The sequence below is a fragment of the Mustela lutreola genome, chromosome 17 (genome assembly GCF_030435805.1).
Source record: "Mustela lutreola isolate mMusLut2 chromosome 17, mMusLut2.pri, whole genome shotgun sequence".
Classification (NCBI taxonomy): Eukaryota; Metazoa; Chordata; class Mammalia; order Carnivora; family Mustelidae; genus Mustela; species Mustela lutreola.
This window is the reverse complement of record NC_081306.1, coordinates 40,662,097-40,684,220: the sequence shown is the minus strand read 5'-3', so window position 1 is coordinate 40,684,220 and position 22,124 is coordinate 40,662,097. Positions and strand designations below refer to the sequence as shown.

The 22,124-nt window shown below is 46.7% G+C and overlaps 1 protein-coding gene across 1 annotated transcript; it reads left to right on the top strand.

Annotated features, from left to right (window-relative positions):
• The first annotated feature begins 1,965 nt into the window (after positions 1-1,965).
• TRIM4 (tripartite motif containing 4) lies at positions 1,966-21,302 on the top strand. The gene is made up of 6 exons (XM_059153851.1): positions 1,966-2,601; positions 9,099-9,194; positions 9,828-10,058; positions 14,643-14,665; positions 14,902-14,999; positions 19,326-21,302. Exons 1-6 carry the CDS (start codon positions 2,029-2,031, stop codon positions 19,907-19,909), a joined length of 1,605 nt encoding a protein of 534 aa, XP_059009834.1. The 5' UTR covers positions 1,966-2,028; the 3' UTR covers positions 19,910-21,302.
• Positions 21,303-22,124: the final 822 nt, after the last annotated feature.

Below are 22,124 nucleotides of genomic sequence, written 5' to 3'. Positions count from 1 at the left end.
TCCTTGTTGCAAATCCATTGCTTGCCAATGTTTAGCAGTTGTTTCTGGACTCTCAATTCTCTTCCATTGATTTGTAGTTTATCCCTATCCCAGCACCGCATGTTGTGATTGTTGTAGGTTTGGAATAAGGTCTGAAACTGGGAAGGGTGAATCCTCTTACGTCATCCTTCTTTCTCAAGGTTGTTCAGCTATTTGGGGTGTCCTGACCCCATATGAATAAAATTGTCACTTAGCAGTCCTCAATATTTTCAGTAAAGACAGAAGTTCATCTCTGGAGTACAGCGGGATGGACGCCATAAGGACCTTAAGGTGTCAAAGGACCTTATGTTTGCCACTCAGTAACAGGCAGACATACAGACACATTCATGCTAATATCACATTCACGGCAAAAATCAGCAACTGAAGAGAGCACTTCTTCCTGCTTGGTCCATAATAAGACTCAGATTCCTTCTCAATACAGCTTTCAATTTTCAAAGAAAATGCATTTATTTGTTGTATGAACATCTAAAAAAAGTAGATATTCTGTCTTTCGTCAAAACCCTCAACGCAGAGATCACAGGAACCCCATTCCAAGTCACTTAATTAGACATTTGAGAACTACTTATTGAGCATATTATGGGAAGGGCAGTATCTGATATTGGGACAGAGGAGGAATTTAAAAATTTCATTCATAAGAAAAGGAATAAAGTGACAAGAATAAAATAAAAAAATCCAAGGACGGGAAACGTATAGTTCCCTGAAATAGGCAAGTATATTGTTTGCTGAAAGTCTCAATGCATGTTTCTTGAGATAGCAAAGTGGTGGTTGTTCAAGTTGGGTACCAAAACGGATCTATGCACGCCTCCCAATCCTAACCACTCCCACTTAAAGAAAAAACTGATTTCCCTTCCACCCACGTTCTGGTCCCATCAGATTATTCTTGATGTCCTCCTTAGGACACTTACAGCTCCACTCCCCAGGCTTTGTTCTGGGCGCAACCTCCTCAGGTAGGAGGGTCGGGAATTGCTCCAGCAGCTAGGGCTGCAGCTACAGGATCTGCTCCCTTCTAGCATCTTCGGTAAGAGCCACTCTCGCAGATCACCCCGAGGTGGCTTAAAGCATCCCATACCCACAGACCTGTCGAGAGCTGAACAACCTAAGACACTGGTGGGAAGTCTCCTGTCCGGGTAGGATCATCTAACCCTAGATTCTTTACCCTGATTTAACTGTCAGTAGCCTTATCTGCGCTGGGTGTGTCCCACGCTCTAGAATGAGCTGCTTTGACGTGGTGTTGGTCTCCTGGGCTTGGAAAGAAAGAGAGAAATCAAGGTGACAGGGTGAACAGCCCCTCTCCCCACTAGCTCGTGCGGGCTAAACACTCCCTCTCCGGCTCGCCTCTCCGAACACTGGCTCTTCAATGTATCCAGCTCCTCCAACACCAGAATATGTGGGCTTCACGGGGGCAAGTCGAGAATCCTGCCTTTCCAAGAACTCAACTAGCCCTTGCGGTTGGAGACCGAGAACGAAGTCCGGAGGTCTTGGAGACCGAGAACGAAGTCCGGAGGTCTTGCAGACCGAAGAACGAATGAAAAGAACGGACTTGGGGGAGCGCAAGCTTAACAGGCCCAGCGCCTTCCTCGTCCCCCACTCCAGGCCCAGCTGCACAAACCCCTCTGGTCCTCCGAGCCCTGGGGCTGCCGCACGCCCAGAATGCCCGACCGCCGGGCTGCAGCTCGCCGAGGAAGTCAGAACTCAAGTCTCCCCGCGCCGCAAGCGAACGCGGACCTCACCTCTCCGGCGTGAAGGGCCGCGCAGCCTCACGGGCGCCTCCCGGCTTGGCTCCTCCAGCGAGGGCTGGAGGAGGGCTGGCGAGGGCTCCTCGCGTCCTCTCTAGGCGTTCGGGAGCGAGCTCCGCAGCTCTATCGTCCGCCCGAGGCGCGGCGCGCGTCCCGTCGTGCCCCGCGGCCAGGCCCGGACCGCCCCGGCGCGCCCTCGCGTCGCGGAAATCCTGCGGCGGCCGTGCTCGCGCTCAGAACCTGCAGCGCGCGCATGAGGAAGAGCCGCCGCCCCACCGGCGCGCGCCCGACCGGGGTCCCGAGCCCCCAGGGGAGCCGCCGCTCTTTCCCCAACCAGCCGCCCGCGGAGAGTCGGCCGCGCCCGCGCCCGCGCCCGCGCCTCGCCGCGACTCCGACCCCGACCCCGACCCCGACCCCGACGCAGAGAAGCGGCATGGAAGCCGAGGACCTGCAGGAAGACCTGACCTGCTCCATCTGCCTGGACTATTTCGAGGACCCGGTGTCCATCGAGTGCGGCCACAACTTCTGTCGCGGCTGCCTGCTCCGCAGCTGGGGGCCAGGCGGCGGCTCGTTCCCCTGCCCCGAGTGCCGCCAGCCGTCGCCGTTCTCCTCGCTACGGCCCAACTGGGCCCTGGCCCGGCTGATCGAGAGGACGCGGCGCCAGCGCCAGGGCCCAGTGCCCCCCGGCCAGTGCAGCCGCCACTGGGAAGCGCTGCGGCTCTTCTGCGAGGACGACCAGCGGCCCGTGTGCTTGGTGTGCAGGGAGTCCCAGGAGCACCAGGGGCACACCATGGCGCCCATCGACGAGGCCTCCTGCAGCTACCGGGTGAGCGGGCCGTAGCGGGGCTGCAGCTCTTCCCGGGGAGGCTTACCGTTGACCTCATGCTCATCCAAGCACCCGCGAGGTGGCTGCTGTTCCCCTTGAGAGTACAGCCCCCACCCTGCCTACCAGGTGCAAAGAAGCTAAGATCCTCATCGCATAGATCCTCAGAGCGGGGCTTAAAACTGGGATGGGGAGGGTCTGCATAGAATTTTCAAGATACGGGCTCCCGGCAGCTCCTAGTTTAATAAGACAGCCACACCGACAGGGTGTATGCCCGTGCTGTCCGATAGAAACAGGATGCAAGCCACGTATGTAATAAAACTTTCCTAGTGGTACAAAGAAACAGGTGTTGCTAATAGCTATGAAAAGTTATCAGTGAGATATTTTACTTTGGTTTTTCATAATAGGCCATTGAAATCTGTGTTTACATGCATGGCACGTGTCAGTTGGGACCATCCACATTTGGGGTGCTCACCTGGCCAAGGGGGGCTGTTTTGCACCGTGCAGGTGTATACCTACAGGTGTAACAGACAGCTGATGATTTGGGAAATGTCAGGCATGGAGGGATGAAGCTGGGATTTGTTCCCAGCTTCCTCCATCAGTTGGGGAAAATCACGTAATGTTTGAATTTGGAGATTATCTGTGCTACCTATTTTATGGGTTAAGGAGTTTCCGTTGCATAAATCAGTTTATGTATTCTGCTCCAGCCCCACTGTCTTCTTGCTTTTGTTTCAAGCCTGTTCTTTCTCTATCCCGACCTTCCATCCTTTACATCTTTTTAGCTTTGAGCTTGAAGACCTTCCTTGATCATCCTTTCCAGAGTAGTCCTACCCCCTTCTATGGTGTAACGCCAGTGGTCTCCAACAGAATTGGTTTCTAGTAAGTACTGGCTGAATACACGGGTTTAATGATACAAGTTAAAGTGTTTTATAAACTATAAAATGCTGTACAGTTATTTTTTTTAAAGGATTTTTAAAAAAGATTTTATTTTTTTATTTTTTTTGACAGATATAGATCACAAGTAGGCGGAGAGGCAGGCAGAGAGAGAGAGAGGAGGAAGCAGGCCCCCTGCTGAGCAGAGAGCCCGAGGCTGAGCCACCCAGGCGCCCCATGCTGCACAGTTTTATCAATTGTGCAAAGTGGCACAATATGCAAAGTGGCAGTACAAAGTGTACGTCCACTCAGTACCTTTGTACTGTCTAGGTACTAGGTACTAGGCATTGTTCTAGGATCTGGACATAAACGGATAAGAAAGAGCCCTTGTCTTGAAGGGGACACAGCACGCAGACCAAAAATTTCAGTATGTGAGTGGATTATCCAAGTTTGTATGAAGGACATGGCTTCCTCAGTGAGGAGTCAGTGGGGAGTCAGAAATGGTTTCACCGAGCTGAATGTGAACTCACTCTTGAAGGGTGAGTACAGTAGGTAGGGAGGGGATATTCAGGCCAAGGGAACAGTATATTCCTCGGTATGGTGGCTTAAAATGGCATGTGATAATTGTGCGAAGACTGGAAGTTGCTCAGTTCTTCTGGAATGTAGGGGGAGGAAGAGCGCTGGGAATTAGTGTTGAAGAACTGCTTGGTGTTGCCCTCCTGCCACCTTGTGGCAGTTTCTGTTATTGCAGGGAACGAGTTTTCTAATGTCCCTAGAATGCCCGGTTTTATTCATGGGTCCTAGTCAGATTCCAACTGTGGCAGGATTCCAAAAGACTTAGGTAGAGTCTTGGACTAGAACCAACGATATGGGATATTTCATGCATACTGGAATTGTTAAGGGCTTTTAAAAAATTGAGAAATTCTATTTAAAAGATGATTGTTTTTTCATTATTAAGTAAAAGTGAAAACTTGAAAAGAAATCTTGGTGCCATTCAAAACAGCTCTCTGATCAATACATCAGATTTGACAGTGATCACAAAGTAACAGTTATATCATTGATAAAGGAATAAAATTACTGGAAATAGCTTCTGAAGTAGCAGGATTATATACCTATTTAAGTTAACAATTAAGGGTAATAAATGGATTACATGTTAGACGACACTGTATTAGAAAGAAATCTGCACAGGTGATTTGGTGATGCACAACCTAATTTCATCCCTCCCCCCCTCATTTTAATATGCAGTTTCCAAGCAATCATAAATTTTATAACACCAGTAGACCCTCATCTAGATTCTGCCATTAGCATTTTACACTGTGTATTGCCTACCTATCCATCTTTTCTCTGTGTCCATCAATTCTTACTTCCTTTTGAGACATTTAAAGTTTTTTTTTTTTTTTAAGATTTAATTTTTTATTTGACAGATCACAAGGAGGTGGAGAGGCAGGCAGAGAGAGGGAGAGGAGGAAGCAGGCTCCCCGCTGAGCAGAGAGCCCGATGTGGAGCTCGATCCCAGGACGCTGGGATCATGACCTGAGCCACCCAGGCACCCCAGAGGCATTTAAAGTTAATTGCAGACTTCCTCCTACATTTTCACTTGCATACATTAATCACACTTAACATGTGTTTGTGGTATTTTTTGAAGTTACATTTAATACAATTAAATATGCACATCTTTAGTGCACATTTGCTGAGCTTGGACAAATGCATATCCCTGGGCACCCCAAATCCTTCTCAAGATAAGCAACATTCCCAGGGCTCCTGATGGGTTCAGTCGGTGGAGCCCGTGTTTCTTGATCTCGGATTTGCAAGTTCAAGCCCCAGACTGGGTGTGGAGATTACTTAAAAGTAAAATCTTAAAAAAAAAAAAAAGGTAACAGTATCATCACCCCAGAAGCTCTGTCACCCACTTCTCAGTTAATCTCTCCCCCCTCCCTCAACCCTACCACTGTTCTAATTTTTTTTCTACCGAACATGACTTTTGCCTGTTCTGGAACTTCACATAAATGGAATCTTATAGTCTGTACTTCTCTCTACAGGCTCCTTTTGCTCAGTGTATCTTGGGATTCACCCATTTTGTGTGCATCAGTAGCCTGTTTCTTTTTACTGCTGCATCGTATTCTTTTCTGTGACCGTAGCGCAGTTTACGCATCTTTCTCTCCCTGCGTACCTAAGCTGTGTCTAGTTTTTGGCTCTTAGGAATAGAACTGATGTATCTCATACAGGTCTTTTTGTGGACGCACACCTAGTAGTAGAACCGCTGGGCCTGGGATTGATGTGTCTTTAGTCTGATGCCAGACCTATGCCTAGAGCTGCTGTTGCCCTTGACATGGCCACCCGAGTCCTGTGAGAGCCCTGGGTGCACCACAGCCTCGCCAGCTTTGGAGCCGTCGCTCTTTCCAGTGACCTCACTTTGTTTTAGCCTTTGTTTTTTGAAAATGATCAGAAGACAAGTGATACATACTAGTTTTCATGCTTTTCCTAGGGAAGAATTAAAAAAAACCTTGTCATGCTTATTTCTGAGTTCTGTTCATTTCTTTTTCTTTTAGCTTTTTATTTTGACACGCATTCACTCTTCAGGAAGCTGCCCTAGGCCACTCTGCGGCCTTTGGCAGTCTTTGCCAGATTTTATTTACATTTTCTATTGCTTTGGTGTTGAAGAAGCCATCCTTTTTTGGTTTTTCACTGGCCACCACTCAGCTTCTTGGCAGGATTTTCATCCTCTACACCTCCTTTAAATGCAGTTGTTCCCAGTTCCAGCCTGGACCCCCTTCTTGATAGACTCTTACTGGGGGATTTTACTTACACCCTGGCTTCAGCTGCTGCCGGTGCTCTACCCCCGCAATCTGCTTCTGCAGCTCAGGTCTCTCTCTCTCTCTCTCTTAAGATTTTATTTATTCATTTGACAGACAGAGATCACAAGTAGGCAGAGAGGCAGCAGAGAGAGAGGAGGAAGCAGGCTCCCTGCTAAGCAGAGAGCCCAATGTGGGGCTCGATCCCAGGACCTTGGGATCATGACTTGAACCGAAGGCAGAGGCTTTAACCCACTGAGCCACCCAGGCACCCCCCCCCCTTTTTAAAAAGATTTTATTTATTTGAGAGAGAGAGCATATGAGGGTAGGGGGAGAGGCAGAGGGAGAGGGAGAAGCAGACTCCTCCTCTGAGCAGGGAGCCTGACGTGGGCTTAATTCTAGGACCTTGGGATCATGACCTGAGCCCAAGGCAGACGCTTAACCGGCTAAGCCACCCCGGTGCCCTGTGGAGCTCTTTCTTGACCCTTAGCTGCTAACTAACTGTACCCATTGGCATATCCCCCACACAGCTCAAACTCAAATTTTCAAGTCAAATATGATTTCCCACCTTTAATTTCATTTACATACCGCTCATTTCCCTGTATTTCCTAATTTGGTAAATAGCTTACAGTCCTTCCTTCTAGTTGTCAAGCCAGAAACCACAGGCTAAATCTGGACTCCTTCCTCCTGTAGACATCTGGTTACCAGTTCCTGTTGGTTTTCCTTTTTTTTTTTTTTTAAGATTTTATTTATTTATTTGACAGAGAGAGAGAGAGATCACAAGTAGGCAGAGAGGCAGGCAGAGGGAGAGAGGAGAAGCAGGTTCCCTGCTGAGCAGAGATCCCCGATGTGGGGCTCGATCTCAGGACCCTGAGACCACGATCGAGCTGAAGGCAGAGGCTTAACCCACTGAGCCACCCAGGTGTGCCCTGCCCCCCTTTTAAAAAGATTTTACTTATTTATTTGAGAGAGAGTGAGAGCATGAGGGGTTGGAGGATGGGCAGCAGAGGGAGAAGCCGACTGCCCGCTGAGCGGGGAGCCCAAGGCAGGGCTTGATCCCTGTTTCGGAACTCCGGGATCATGACCTGAACTGAAGGCAGATGCCAAACCCACTGAGCCACCCGGGCCCCCCACCTGCCCGTTTTCCTCTTGTGTGTACACCTCTAACCTGCCTGCTGCTGTCTGAGGTCACGTTTGACCTTCTGCTACCAGGTGCTTCCCCTCCACAGACCACCCTGTTAATGCCGATTGACTCCTTTTATTTTTTTAACAGGTCATTCAGGTATAAATGTATGTATTTATAAAGATTTTATTTATTTATTTGACAGAGGCAGCACAAGCAGGGGGAGCAGCAGGCAGAGGGAGAAGCAGGCTCCCCAGTGAGCAAGGAGCCTGTTATGGGACTTGATCCCTAGAACCTGGGATCATGACCTGAGCCAAAAGTAGCGGCTTAACCAACTGAGCCACCCAGGCACCCCATCATTCAGGTTTTTAAGTTACAAAATGGTACATGCCTCATGTAGAAAATCAAGCAAAACAGAAATTTATGAAATTTTTAGTCCCCTTGCCCCAATTTCCAAGACATTTCTCTTCCACAGAAATAACCAGTGTTAATAATACTTAGGTATGTATTCTTCTAGCCTTTCCTCCTATTTAAATACTAACATACACCCAGGGGTACCTGGGTGGCTCAGTTGATTGAGCATCGGCTCTTGATTTCATTTCAAGTCCTGGTCTCGGGGTGATGGGATTGGGCCTGGTGGAGGGCTCCACGCTCAGCGGGGCATCCGCCTGCCGTGCTCGCTCTCTGCTCCCTGCCCTGCTCAGGCATTACCACTCTCTCTCTCTAAAGTAAATAAAACACACATAAATACATTCATATTTTTTCTTTTCAAAACAAAGTTATACAATACTATTGTCTAACAGCTTAGTTTTTTTTAACTTAACGATGTCAGTATATCGAGAGCTACCTGAGATTGGCATTAGAGTAGCAAAACACCATAATTTATTTAATAATTCCCCGTTGATGGATAATGAACCATGCTGCAGAGAACAGTACTATACCTATTAACACGTATTATTTTTGCCAGTGCTTCATCGCGCAGGTTATTGGAAGTAGGCTTATGCATTTTAAATGATTCTCAGTCCTTTCGGTTACCCTTCACAAAGATGGCACCTTTCTTTTGTTTGTTTTTGGTCTTTTTCTTGCATGAGAATTGATTAATTAATTAATTTTTAAAAAATTACTAATGGTGTACTAGATGTTGGCCAATTGAACGGACGATGGCACCTTTTTACAAAAATCTGTCACCACTGCAGTATCAGAGGCTTCCCTTGCCGATATTAGGTATTTATTAATCCTTTATTTAATAGTTTTCATTTTTTTCCAACCCAATAGGCAGACTCTGTATAGTGACTCTTATAGTGTTGTGAAGGTTTCAGCCCGGAATACTTTTTTTTTTTTTTTTTTTTTTTTTTTTTTTTTAATTTTTTTTTTAAAGATTTTTATTTATTTATTTGACAGAGAGAAATCACAAGTGGGCAGAGAGGCAGAGAGAGAGAGGAGGAAGCAGGCTCCCTGCTGAGCAGAGAGAGCCCGATGCGGGACTCGATCCCAGGACCCCGAGATCATGACCTGAGCCGAAGGCAGCGGCTTAACCCACTGAGCCACCCAGGCGCCCCCAGCCCGGAATACTTTTTATGCCTCGGTCTGTAGCTGTCCTGAACATTTTCTCCATCTTGTTCCCTGTTTGGATTAGGTAGTGGCTTTTAGCTTTTGAACAGGCAGGGTGCTGGCGGAGAGGGGGAATTCTCTGATAAGCGTTTCTGCCACAGGAAAAGCTGCTTAAGGCTCAGTGCAGTCTGAAGGACAAGATGAAGAAAGCCATGTACTTTCAGGACATCGAGGTGAAGAATGCCACCGCGTGGAAGGTAACAGCAGAAGCCGAGGGGGCAGTGCTTGCCCCGGAGGCCCCTTGGTGGTGTTGGGAAGAGTTGTCAGGCTCCTTGCCGATGAGGTGACAGAACAGGTGACAGGCTCTCTACTGACCTGTGGTTTCGGGGGATGGGACTTTCACATGCTTTATCCCCACGTCTCTAAGCTAGTGCCCCTCTGCTTCCCACTTTCTCCTAACTATATTCCTAGGTCGTTGCTGGTTTGGGCCCACAGCATCATGGAGAGTAAACGCGCTTTGCTTTGAGAGAGACTCATTTAGTTGGGAGGCGCGATGCGCTCTGCTGCACATTGAAAGGTTTAACAACACTAAACTGTCGGTGTCCTGGAGGCTGAACTAAATACTGAATGTGAAAGTGTATTCTAGCTCAAAGGGCATACGCACGAGGCGTTGCCATCAGTGGGAGAGCCTCCCCTGTTAGGAAACACGAACTCATACTCTACAGGCTAGTGCAGAGATGCCACGTCCTAGAACTAGATGAACAGAAGTCTGGGGGGTGTGGGCCGGGCTGGGGCTCTCTGGGGGCGGAGATCAGGATGGGAGCCCCATGGGCTGTGTCGTGCGCTCGGCGAGTCCGGGCCAGGGCTGAGCGCATCTCCTGTGGCTGTAGGAGAAGATGAAGAACCAGCGGGTGAGACTGAGCGCCGATTTCGCAAAGCTGCACCTCTTTCTGGAGGAAGAAGAGCAGCTGTTTCTTCAGAGACTGAGCGAAGAAGAAGAAGAGACGACGAAGAAGCAGAATGAGAACACGTTAAAGCTCCATCAGAAAATCACGTCCCTGAAGCAGCTCATCTCGGAGGTCAGGGAGAAGAGCGAGAGCTCGACCCTGGAGCTGCTCCAGGTGAGGCCGGGGGGGGGGGGGCGGTTCCGAGCGGCGCTCCCGGGGCTCCGCTGGTCTTCAGAGCTATGGGCCTTTCCTCGGGAGTGGGTGTCGGAGAAGAAATGTTTTCTCTCCTTTGGTGATTATGTTGCTACTATCATCAAAGAACCAAAGATTCACCTTTCAAGGGTAATGACTGTGAAAGTCAGGTGTGCTGAGCTCAGGTATTATGAGACACCAGGGTTCACTGGGGCCCACGGTTTGTCTAGGATCTGAAGCGCATCTGAGACTTTTCCATTCATCGTATTTGTCCATTTGTAATTCTTGGTTAGAGTAGCAAAACAAAGCACACCTAAAAATCACAAAGTAGATAACTGTCTGGACAGTTTTTAAGATACATTTATCTTTTTTTACTAATTTATTATTATTTTTTGAAGATTTTATTTATTTATTAGAGAGTATAAGCAGGCAGAGTGGCAGGCAGAGGGAGAGAAGAAGCAGGCTCCCCACTGAGCAGGGAGCCCGGCAAAGGGCTGGATCTCAGGATCCCGGGATCATGACCTGAGCTGAAGGCAGACGCTTAACTGACTGTGCCACCCAGGCGCCCTCTAACTAATTTTTAATCATTATGATCATAACTTGATAAGAACTTTGCTCTTAGTCCCAGATTTTGATTGATAACATTCATTTAAATAATTTCTAATATCTAGCAACTTAGGAGGGTCTGGCTGGGTCAGTTAGCAGAGCATGTGGTCTTGATCCTAGGGTTGAGAGTTCAAGCCCCACATTGGGCATGGAGCCTCCTAAAGAAAAAAAAGTTAAAAAAAAAAGTAATTCATTAGTCCTTAGATTTGGGACTTCTAGGCCACTTTATTAGCAGTAAGTCTTTTACCTTTGTATCCTCATCAGGTAAATGTCCTTCTAGCTCTTTCCATTTTCGGGTAGGATCTAACATTTGTAACGGTCTCTTTTTTTCTGCTGGGTTGATTCGCCTTTGGTCTTAGAGCCCTCAGAACCTCTCTTTCTTCCATATGTGACCGAAGAGGAAAGAACTATTGAAGGGGTCCTTCAATCTGTGATTACATTTAAAAAAAAAAAAAAAGATTTTATTTATTTATCAGAGAAAGAGAGAGAAAGGGCCCAAGGGGCTCGATCCCAGGACTCTGGTATCAGGACCCGAGCTGAAGGCAGAGGCTTTTTCTGCATCAATTGAGAGGACCATGTATGTGGCTCTTCTCTCTTCCCTTATCAATTTGTTCTATCACATTGATTGATTTGCAAATGTTGAACCATCCTTGTAGCCCAGGGATGAATCCCACGTGATCATGGTGGATAATCTTTTTAATGTGCTGTTGGATCCTGTTTGCTAGGATCTTGTTGAGAATCTTGGCATCCATATTCATCAGTGATATTGGTCTGAAATTCTCCTTTTTGGTGGGGTCTTTGCCTGGTTTGGGGATCAGGGTAAGGCTGGCTTCATAAAAAGAGTCTGGAAGTTTTCCTTCCGCTTCAATTTTTTGAAACAGCTTCAGGAGAATAGGTGTTATTTCTTCTTTAGAAAGTTTGGTAGAATTCCCCAAGGAATCCGTCAGGTCCTGGGCTCTTGTTTTTTGGGAGGTTTTTGATCACTGCTTCAATCTTAACCCATTGAGCCACCCAGGTGCTCCACTTTCTACCTTTTTTGCTTATCAAGAGACAACATTCTCTTCTACCTTTAAGGAAGAGAGACATAGGAACCCACTCACCAGTTACTTTCAGCAGGAGGTTGCTAGCGGGATGTTATATGCCATCTAAGTGTAATAATTTATAAGAATTGTCTGGAACTTTCTCAACGTGCTTGAACCTTGAAGTTCTGGTTACATATCCAAATGTGTACTTTAGCAGAATCTTTGAAATAACACATTTAAATAGTTTTTTCAATATAGATTTAATATCTGCTCAGAATCTGAAACCTCAAAGGTGCACATGAACCAGAAGGCTTACAAAAAACGTCTATCAGCCAAAATAAGGGCAAGGGTAGGGAAATGTTTCACGAACATAGAACTGGATCATGGTATCTCAGGGCCTAAGAGAACTTATTTTACTGATGTGTTCACCCATCCATTTTTTCCTTTATTCCTTCATTTTTAGCCTTTAAGTCACTTCCATTCTTGTAACTATAGACACATTAAAAAAAAAAAAAAAAAGAACTATAGGAACATCAAAAAAATACCGTTGTTCCTAAATTTTACCTCTTACTTGAATGTGTTCTTGCACAATACTACAGTATTGCTTTGGTTTATGTGTTTTTAATTTATTCATTGATTTAATCTTACTGCATTCTTCCCCTTGCTTTTTTCCTTAGGCACTGTGTCTTTAAGATCCATTTCTATTGCCGTATGTACCTTGGACCCATGTGTCCATCCACCACATTTTGCCATTCCTTCCTCCAGTGATGGAAATCCAGGTTCTTCTAACACCATTACCACTACCATTAATGCTTCAATGACATCATTAACATCTGCTCTTCCAATTTTTATGATTCTTATTTTCTTTTTTTAAAAAAGATTTTATTTATTAGAGATCAAAAGTAGGCAGAGAGGCAGACAGAGAGAGAGGGGGAAGCAGGCTCCCTGCTGAGCAGAAAGCCTGATGCAGGGCTCGATCCCAGGACCCTGGGATCATGACTCGAGCTGAACACAGAAGCTTAACCCACTGAACCACCCAGGTGCCCCTATAATTGTTATTTTCTTAATTAGTTCTTGGGGTTGCTCTTTAGCTCTGGTTCTTTCTCAGCCTCCAGAACTGGCATGCTTAGCCCATCTACACTGACCCTTTCTTTTGCTGGTAAATGTTTTTAAGCTTTACTTTCCCCTGTAAGTATTACTGTGTCCACGGATTCAGATGGCATCATTTTTAATACAGTGCAATACAATAAATCATAAACTTGACAGATTATCACCAAGGGACCCATCTATGGAAACACCAGCCAAATGAAGTGATAGGACGAGTAGCTTGGGCCAGGGTGCTAGACACCCCCCGCATGGCTCCATCAACACCCCTTCCCTTTTCTGTGAGGCTGCTCTTCCTCTGGACTTCTCATGCAGTTTTGTCTTGCCTGTTTTTGAACAAGAGTCTTCAGTACGTGCTGCTTTTTCCTGACATCATGTTGTGTGACTAACCCATGTCACTGTCGATGGTTGTTTGTCCATCACTGCGGAGCACTTTGCAGCCTGGAGAGATCTTGTGCTCCCCACGGGCAGTGTTGGAGACATTTTTGGTTGTCACAGCTCAGGGGCGGCTTTTACTGTCACAGAAAAGCAGTTAGGAACGTGGTCCACCTTTCTGTCTGTTGTGTGTCTGTGAAAGCAGTTCCTGGTCAGAGGGCGGATGTTGGTTCATGTCCCAAACCATTTCCCAAAGTGCTTGCACCAGTTGCCATGGTTCCTGGCAGTGAGAGAGAGAGAGAGCCCGTGGCCCTGTCCGCTTGGCCCTATTTCGCATTGTCAGGTCTTCTATGTCAGCCGTCCCAGATGCAGCAGCATGTTAGCTCAGGCCCTCAGTCAGCACCCCTGCGCCCCGCTCCAACGGTAGCTGCGTTCCCCTACTGACCAAGAGTTTGAGTACCTTTTCATGTGGCGATTAACCATTTTGATACTTCTTTTTTCTAAGGCTTTCTTAAGGTATCATGTACATATCTTATAATTCACCCATTTGAGGTGTACTTTTTTGTAGCTAAGTAAGTGATTTTACCAAGTTGTGGAAGTCTTGGTTGTGGAACTGGGCTTACCAAAGTCCAGTTCTAAAACATTTCCATCTCCCCAATAAGACCACATGGTGCTTGTTTATAGCTGATCTCTGTTGCTGCTTCCAGCCTCAGACAGTCTGGTTTCTGACTCTAGATTTCCTTTTCTAAGTATTTCTGTAGATAGAGTCATACAGTCTGTGATCTTTTGTGTATGGAATCTTTCATTTATACTGTTTCTGAGGCTCATTCATGTTGTAGCATTCGTTAGTATTGTATTTATATTCCTTTTTTTATTCCCGAATAGTATTTCACTATAAAATATGTCACATTTTGTGGATTGGCTCATGAACTGATGCACATTTGGGTTTTTCCACCTTTTGGCTATAATGGATGATGCTGATGTGAACAGTCGCCCGCCCCTCTTTGTCTGGACATACACTTTTGTTTCTCTTGGGTGGACGGTAGGAGCGGAATTGCCAGGCTGTATCGTATATTTAATTTGTTAGAAACTACCAAACTATTTTCCGAAGAGGCTGACCATTTTGTATCCTCACCACATTCTCACCAACACTTGTTACTGTCTGTGGGTGAAAGAGAATGGATGGAGAAGTAGGCAAAAAGCCAGGAGAGAATTCGTGTCGAAGTGCCAAAGGAAGAGGAGTAGGGTTTCAAGAAAGGGATTGGTTACCATTGTTGAACAGCGCAGAGGGGTCCTGCGAGGAAAAAGACACTGTGTGTTCAGTCCATTGGGTTTGGCAGCATGAGATCACCCGTGACATTAGCAAACGCGACTGATGTAAAACACCTGCTCACAAAATTGAGTATCAGATCTTGGGAGGAGGAGACGTAACTTGCTTATGTTTTTCTTCTCTTCACAGAATCCAAAAGATCTGTTGACCAGGTATGAGCTGCTGCTTTTTCACGGGGTCCTGAGTGGAGGGGAGACAGGCCTGGGCTCCAGAGAGCAGTCTGGGCACACCTGAGAGTCGGTGGAGGAGGAATTTCCACCGCTCGCTTTCACAAGGGGGAATGGGCACGTGGTGGTCTAAGCTTGGGCTTGGAGCTCTCAGTGGGAGTTGGGGGCCTTGGCTGCCCGAGTTGTCTCCGAAAAAGCGTAGCCTTCTCTGCTTTCCTTAGGAGTGAGAACCAGGATGTGGACTATTCCCCTGAAGTTTTAATGGTGAAGAATGTGTGCCAGATTCCAATGATGAAGGAAATGCTGAAGCGATTGCAAGGTAAGCAAGCTTGCATCTCCCAGAAATCTTTAATATAAGAGAATAAGCACTGAGAAGAGTCTAGAAAAGAAAGAAGAAATAGAACATAGGGCCAGCAGGAGGGTCAGGAAAAATGATGATAACTAGAATACCTGGCTATATGCTTCATTCAGGAAACATTCACTTAAGGTAAACCATGCATTATTAGCTGCTAGCGATACAGAAAGAAAAAGACCTATTCTAAGAATGTAAGTAAACTGGAGAGAGAGACTCCTATCATTTGCCGTAACATAGTGGGATTTCCTGTTTTTCATGGTACGAGTAAGATACCATGGGAGGTCAGAGAAAGAGCTCTGTTGGGGATGAAGTAGGGAAGTTTTCACACAAAGGTGACATCGTTCTGGGATTTGAGGGACGAATAGGAGTTTGCCAAGTGGAAAATGGAGGTATACTCGTGTAAGCAGAGGGAGCAGCAAGAGCTAAGCTGTGGAGAGAACGGAGGAAGGGTATCCGAAGTGACTAAACTGTAAGGTACGTTGTGGGGAAAGGCAGGAACTGAGGTGGATACGGTGAGTGTAGGAAAGTCTGAAGATAAGGTGACTGGATCTCCGGGGACATGCTGAGGCTTGTCGGTGTTGTAAACACGACACAGGCAGTTCTCTCGTGCGCATCACTGATGAGGAACCCTGTGGTGGTAGCTGTCTACTAAGATGAAGTAATGGGGCCCGGATTTCCGCTTCGGCCTGAAACTTAGCTAGCTGCACAAACTAAAGCAAGACAGACACAGCACCTGAAGTAACTGTTTTCCCGACCCTGGATGTCAGGCAGGCAGTACAGGACAAGGAAAGGCAAAACAGATGAGGTGAGCTCTGGGATGGCTCCAGCCTCCAGCCTGACGGGCTTCCGGGCCATCGCAGGGGGCGGGGGGGGGGTCGTGGAGGCGCAGCCAGGTGGAGGAGTGGGTTGAGCCCAGGGAGGACAGAGCTGGGAGAGCTTGGAGAGCACTGGCCAGAGTACTGGCGAGGAGAGAGCCATCCTGGGGGCGGTGATCTACAGAGGTGGCCCCTGAGTATTTAGCAGAATACTGACCAGCAGATGCTTGTGAAAAACCACCTTAGGCTGAGGAAGGACGTTTCCAAAATGATTAGAAGGAACAGTTCCTAGTGCTCCCACAGAGCCCAAACAATGTCCGGTCCTAGCAGCCTGACTAGAAAACTCCTAATTCCTGGGAAAATATTGCCTCATTAGTGGACCCACCTTATAAATCATAACACCAGCTCTGAAAGGATCAAATTATTTCCAGGTAACTGCATCCCAGGACAAAGCTCAAGAAGATTTTATTATTTTTATTTTTTATTTTTTAAAGATTTTATTTATTTATTTGACAGAGAGAGAGATCACAAGTAGGCAGAGAGGCAGGCAGAAAAAGAGGGGAAAGCAGGCTCCCTGCTGAGCAGAGAGCCCGATGCGGGGCTCGATCCCAGGACACTGAGATCATGACCTGAGCCTAAGGCAAAGGCTTAACCCACTGAGCCACCCAGGTGCCCCTCAAGAAGATTTTTAAAAATGAGTACCTGATGTCTGAGATCGTCACAATGTCTGAAATCCAGTCAAAGATGACCAGGCATGCAAAAAGGTCGGAAAGTATGACACATGATGAGAATAATAGATTGAAATTGACCCAGGATTGACCCAGATGTTAGAATAAGCACAGAAGGACTTTAATCAGCTATCCTATAAGAGGTATTTGGAGACGTGGAAGATCTAAAAAAAAGTCTCAGATCAAACCTCTGGAGGTAAAACTACAGTGATGGAGAAGAACCCACTGGTTGGGATTAATAGAAAAAAAGATGATTGAATTTGAAGGTGCACCAGTGGAAGGTTCAAAACGAATGCAGAAAAAAACCCTTAAAACGTGAAAAGAGCCTGGGTGAGCTGGAGGACAGTCTCATGCAGGCTTATGGGTGGTAAGTGGGGTCCTTGAGGAGACGGGTAGGATGGGGATGAGACGGGGAAAATATCTGAAGGAATAATGGCCCCAGGGCCCCAGGGTGGCTCATTCAGTTATATCTGAAGGAATAATGGCCCCAGGGCCCCAGGGTGGCTCATTCAGTTATATGGCTGCCTTCAGCTCAGGTCATGATCTCAGGGTCCTGGGATCAAGCCCTATGTCGGGCTCCCTCCTCAGCGGGGAGTCTGCTTTTCTCTCTGCTCCTCCTGGTCCCACTCCTTTTTTTTTTTCTCTCTTTCTCTCAAATAAATAAAATCTTAAAAAAAAAAGTCTCCAAATTTTCCAAATTTGGTGAAGACCATAAGTCCACAGATTAAATAAGGTTGATAAGCCCTCAGCACAAGAAATATGAGGGGAACTACACCAAAACCAGGGTAAAGAGAACATTTTTGATGCAAGAAGAGGAAAGGAACATGTTAAATGAAAAAAAAAGATGATGTCCCATTTCTCTGAATTTACCAATCGTATAAGAAATAAATATCCATTCTACATGAACTCTTAACAAAACACTAAAGAGGGAACAATGCCTAATTCAGTCTGCATGGTCTGCATTATCATGATACCCAAATCAGACAGACATTACAAGAGAAAAGGGCTATAGATCAGTGTCCTTCATGGACACAGAAGAATTCTGAAGGTAATTTTAGCAAATTGAACCTAACAACATATTTATAGATAAAGCATCATAACTGAACGGGTTTTACTTTAGAAAAGCAGGTTGATTTAACATTTGAAAAACCAGTGTAATTTATATTAGCAAACTAAAAAAAGGAAACCTATATGATCACTTCAGTAGATGCCGAAAAAGCATTTGTTAAAACCTAATATCCATTCCTGATTTAAAAAATTCTGGGTGTTACTACTGGGTCTTTACCCCAAAGATACAAACGTAGTGATCCGAAGGGGCACGTGCCCCCGAATGTTTATAGCAACAATGTCCACAATAGCCAAACTATGGAAAGAACCTAGATGTCTATCAACAGATGAATGGATAAAGAATATGTGGCCTATATATACAATGGAATACTACGCAGCCATCAAAAGAAATGAAATCTTGCCATTTGTGACGACGTGGATGGAACTAGAGGGTATTATGTTAGCGAAATAGGTCAGTCGGAGAAAGACAACTGTCATATGACCTCCCTGATATGAGGAAGTGGAGATGCCACGTGGGAGGTTTGGGGGGTAGGAAAAGAATAAATGAAACAAGATGGGATCGGGAGGGAGACAAACCACAAGAGACTCTTAATCTCACAAAACAAACAGGGTTGCTGAGGGAAAGGAGGTAGGGAGAGGGTGGTGGGGTTATGGACATTGGGGAGGGTATCTGCTATGGTGAGTGCTGTGAAGTGCGTAAATCTGGCGATTCACAGACCTGTACCCCGGGGCTAATAATACATTATATTTTTATAAAAAAAATTAAAAATTCTGAGTTTATACGCAAATAGTGAATTGTTGGACACTCCATCAGAAACTAATGATGTACTATATGTTGGCTAACTGAACATAATGAAAAAAATACGGCTTGGTAAACTAGAGAGACATGGAGAGTCTGGGAGGAAGAGGTTTGGGAGGCCCGGAGGGAGGTCAGAGAGACCGTTAAAGCGGGGGGTGCTAGAGGTCTGAGTGAAGATGGTGGCAGTGAGATGGAGAAGAGGCAGAGAATCTGAGTGCTGTTTCAGAGGTGGCGTTAATAGGACTTGTGACGAATAACCTGTTCAGGGTCAGAGAGAAATAGGAGTCAGATAACCTTAAGATTTCAAGGGTGTGAGTGTTCGGGTAGAGGTAGCGCCCTTGCTGCTCAGAGAACACAGAGGACAAGAAGATGTCTGCATGGGAAGGGGTAGGAGTCCCAAGAGGATGGAGGGGGACTTTGAATGGTCAGGGGCCCCTTGGAGATGCCCAGTGAACAACTGGAACGAATGAAGAGAAAACTTGTTAATAGTGTCACCTCTGTGTCCCAGTGCAAAGCACCAGCCAGTCCGCCATCTTGGTCTGGTCCTGATTGAGCAAGTCAGAATCTGGTCATGTTTCTCCCAGTTTGATGCTGATTGTGAAGACTCGGGGCCACGAACTAACGAGCTGCCTGTTTTTAGGTCTTAGTCCTTTGGAGAAGAAGGGAATGAAGATTTCACCATGCTAAGGCCACACTGGGGCCTGCCAGGCCCGGCCAAGGATGAGTTGAGAGGCGCTGCGGGGTGGGGGGGGTGGGTGTCTCATCGCTAAGAGTTCTTGTCTGGAGATGCACACCACTGAGGCTGGGAAAGGGATGCTTCTGGAGGAGGGCTGCTGGGAAGCTGTCACGTTCTAAATGGCCACTGTCATTTTCTCTGCAGTGGCTGTAAGTGTCGCTGAAGGCACGGCTCATCCCAAGCTCGTCTTCTCCCAGGACGGGCGATTCGTGAAAAATGGAGCATCAGCCAGTTCTTGGCCCTTGATTTCCTCAGCCTGGAGCTACTTTAGCGGATGGAGGAATTCTCAGAAGAACGCACCGTTCGTGGACAGATTTCAGCACTTACCCTGTGTTTTGGGAAAAAACATTTTCACTTCAGGGAAACATTACTGGGAAGTTGAGAGCCGAGATGGCCTGGAGATTGCTGTGGGGGTGTGCCGGGAGGACGTCATGGGGCTCGTCGATGCTTCAGAAATGTGCCCCCATCGGGGCATCTGGGCTCTCTCCTGGGGTTCTGCTGGCTGTCAGCCCCTGACAGGCTCTCCTGGAAGCCCTACCAAGCAGGAGCCCGCTCTTCACCGGGTGGGCGTTTTCCTAGACTTCGGGGCCAGGGACATCTCTTTCTATAGTGCTGTAGATGGCGCACATCTGCACACCTTCTCCTGTCCGGTCTCCCGCCTCCGGCCATTTTTTTGGTTGAGTCCATTAGCGTCTTTAGTCATCCCGGCAGTGACGGGTGGGAAATGAGCCTCTTCTTCCCCTGCCCCAGGAATCTCCCCCGGTACCCCGGCCTGGGGACAGGCATCCCCTGGCCCTCTTCTGTCATTTCCTGGATACTGGCCCAGGGGCACACCCGTCCTGTCCGCTCGGATTTCAGTTTCATGTTCTGTTCTGCTCTTTGCGTGAGCTCTGCACACACCGGGATGGCGGACCCCGTCGGCTGCTTTTCCAACAGCCACTGGCTCCATTCCTCACCTTCTCTTCTGGTTCTTCCTGAGGGAACTGTTGGCTGAGCACCGTCCCTGGGCGGCCCCTGGGCGGCAGTGCTGGCCAGTGAGCTGGAATGAGACATTCCAGGTGATTCTGGGGAAAGATTTTCTGTAGCTTTAAAAAAGGTGTTTGAGGAGGCACAGCCCCTCTTCTGATGTTAGCAGCCGTCTAGGAACTGAGGAGAGCACAGTGACAGTGCAGAGGAGGAAGAAATAGGGTCTCTGTTGGCATTTTGGGCTGTTGGAATTTCCTTAATCGGAAACTTACTATGGGAGATGATTGCTCTCTTATCATATAAGGGAATTAAGGTTGTCTTTTGGTATAGGATTGTCTCACTTTCCCTGAAACTGGACAACTTTGTAGACTCCATTTCTGTTCAGTCATATAATTCTTCTTCTGTCCTGGAAGTACTGATACCGCTTACTTTTCTGGATCAGAAAGTTGAGGACATCTTCCCTTACTCTGCCTGCACGGTTACTCCTCTTCACCTGGCCGTGTCTGTGCCCTCACTATGTTCATTTTGTCACCCGTCTGTCAGATTCTTACATTGTTTATGCAACGAATTAATGTCACACCTAAAATAGGGGGAGGCACTTGCTAAGGGCTCAGACTCAGACTGTGCTGCTGGCCTCTTCGGTAACACTTTCCTGCAGAAGCTTGGTGGGACAGGGAAATTAAAATCCTCTTGTAAGTAGGAAAACAGAATTTTGGAGTAACTTAGTCAAGGTTAGCTGGCGGATGGGAGTGTTGGGCTTAAATCCAGATCTGAGCTAAAACCGTGTGCTCTTTTCCGTGTTTATTTGTAAGCATTTATTGAATACTGATTATAGGTCAGCATTGTCTTTGTTACACATTTTTAATCTATGCACTTTCCCCCATTTTACCTTCTTTAGATTATAAGCCCTCAGCAGATTGTAACAGGTGCTGGGTAATTATTTTAAAAATAATGGTGGGCGTCTAGGTGGCTCAGTTTTTAAGGATCTGCCTTTGGCTCAGGTCATGATCTCGGGGTCCTGGCATTGAGTCCTGCATCGGGCTCCCTGCTTGGCGGGAAGACTGCTTCTCCCTCTCCCACTCCCCCTGCTTGTATTCCCTCTGGCTGTATCTCTGTCTCTGAAATAAATAAAGTCTTAAAAAAAATAAAAGTAAAGATTGTTTCTTTCTGGTTGTAAAAGGCACTTATAACAGAAAATTTGGAACATACAAAAAGTGTGAAGAAGCTGAAAATGATTGATAATCTCACCACTTCTAGCACTGTAATGGATTTCCTCCCAGATTTTCAGTAAATTTTACTGGTAGTGATTGAACTGGGCTTCTCACAAGGGAGAGGGAGAGACCGGGGTGAGGTTACCACAAGCCACCTGAGGCTGCTTGAAGTTGGAGAAAGCAAGGAAGAACCCTTCCCTAGAAGCTTCCAAAGGAGCATGGCCCCACCAACACCTTGATTTTTAGACTTCTAGCCTCTAGAACCGTGAGACAATAACCTTGTGTCATGTCAAGCCACCTGGTTTGTGGTTTGTTACAGAGCCTTAGGAAACCAGTACCCTCGCCCTTCAGGACTTCTTACAGTATCTAGCATACTCATTTCCAGTCCTTGGGAAACCCATCACTACCTTTCTCCTCTGGGGATGTTGAGCCAGGTTGACTGGTTCTATTACAAAGTCTTGCCCTCTGACTTCAGGTGGGCTTTTGAGCTGCTTGGTGAACCAACTTCTTCATTTTTTCATCCCTGGACTTCCTTTCACATCTCTGGTGGCAGTGATTCCAAACCATTTCCTCCTTTCTCAAGGCTTCATGAGCCCACCTTCATATTATGGTGGGGAGGCAAACTTGACTTCCAGTCTTAGGTTTGCAGCTGGGGCTCTAACAAAAAGTCAGATTAATAAGGGAAAGACAGCTTATTAACACACACAGCACACACCATGCAGGAAAAAAACCCCAAATGAAGAGTTACTCAAAGTGGAGGCTTCGA

Excerpts from the sequence above, each read along its gene's own strand:
- TRIM4 (XM_059153851.1), top strand. The coding sequence starts at position 2,029 with ATGAGGAAGAGCCGCCGCCCCACCGGCGCGCGCCCGACCGGGGTCCCG. Across the intron at positions 14,666-14,901 it reads CCAAAAGATCTGTTGACCAG|GAGTGAGAACCAGGATGTGG; the intron begins GTATGAGCTGCT and ends TGCTTTCCTTAG. Across the intron at positions 15,000-19,325 it reads AATGCTGAAGCGATTGCAAG|TGGCTGTAAGTGTCGCTGAA; the intron begins GTAAGCAAGCTT and ends TTTTCTCTGCAG.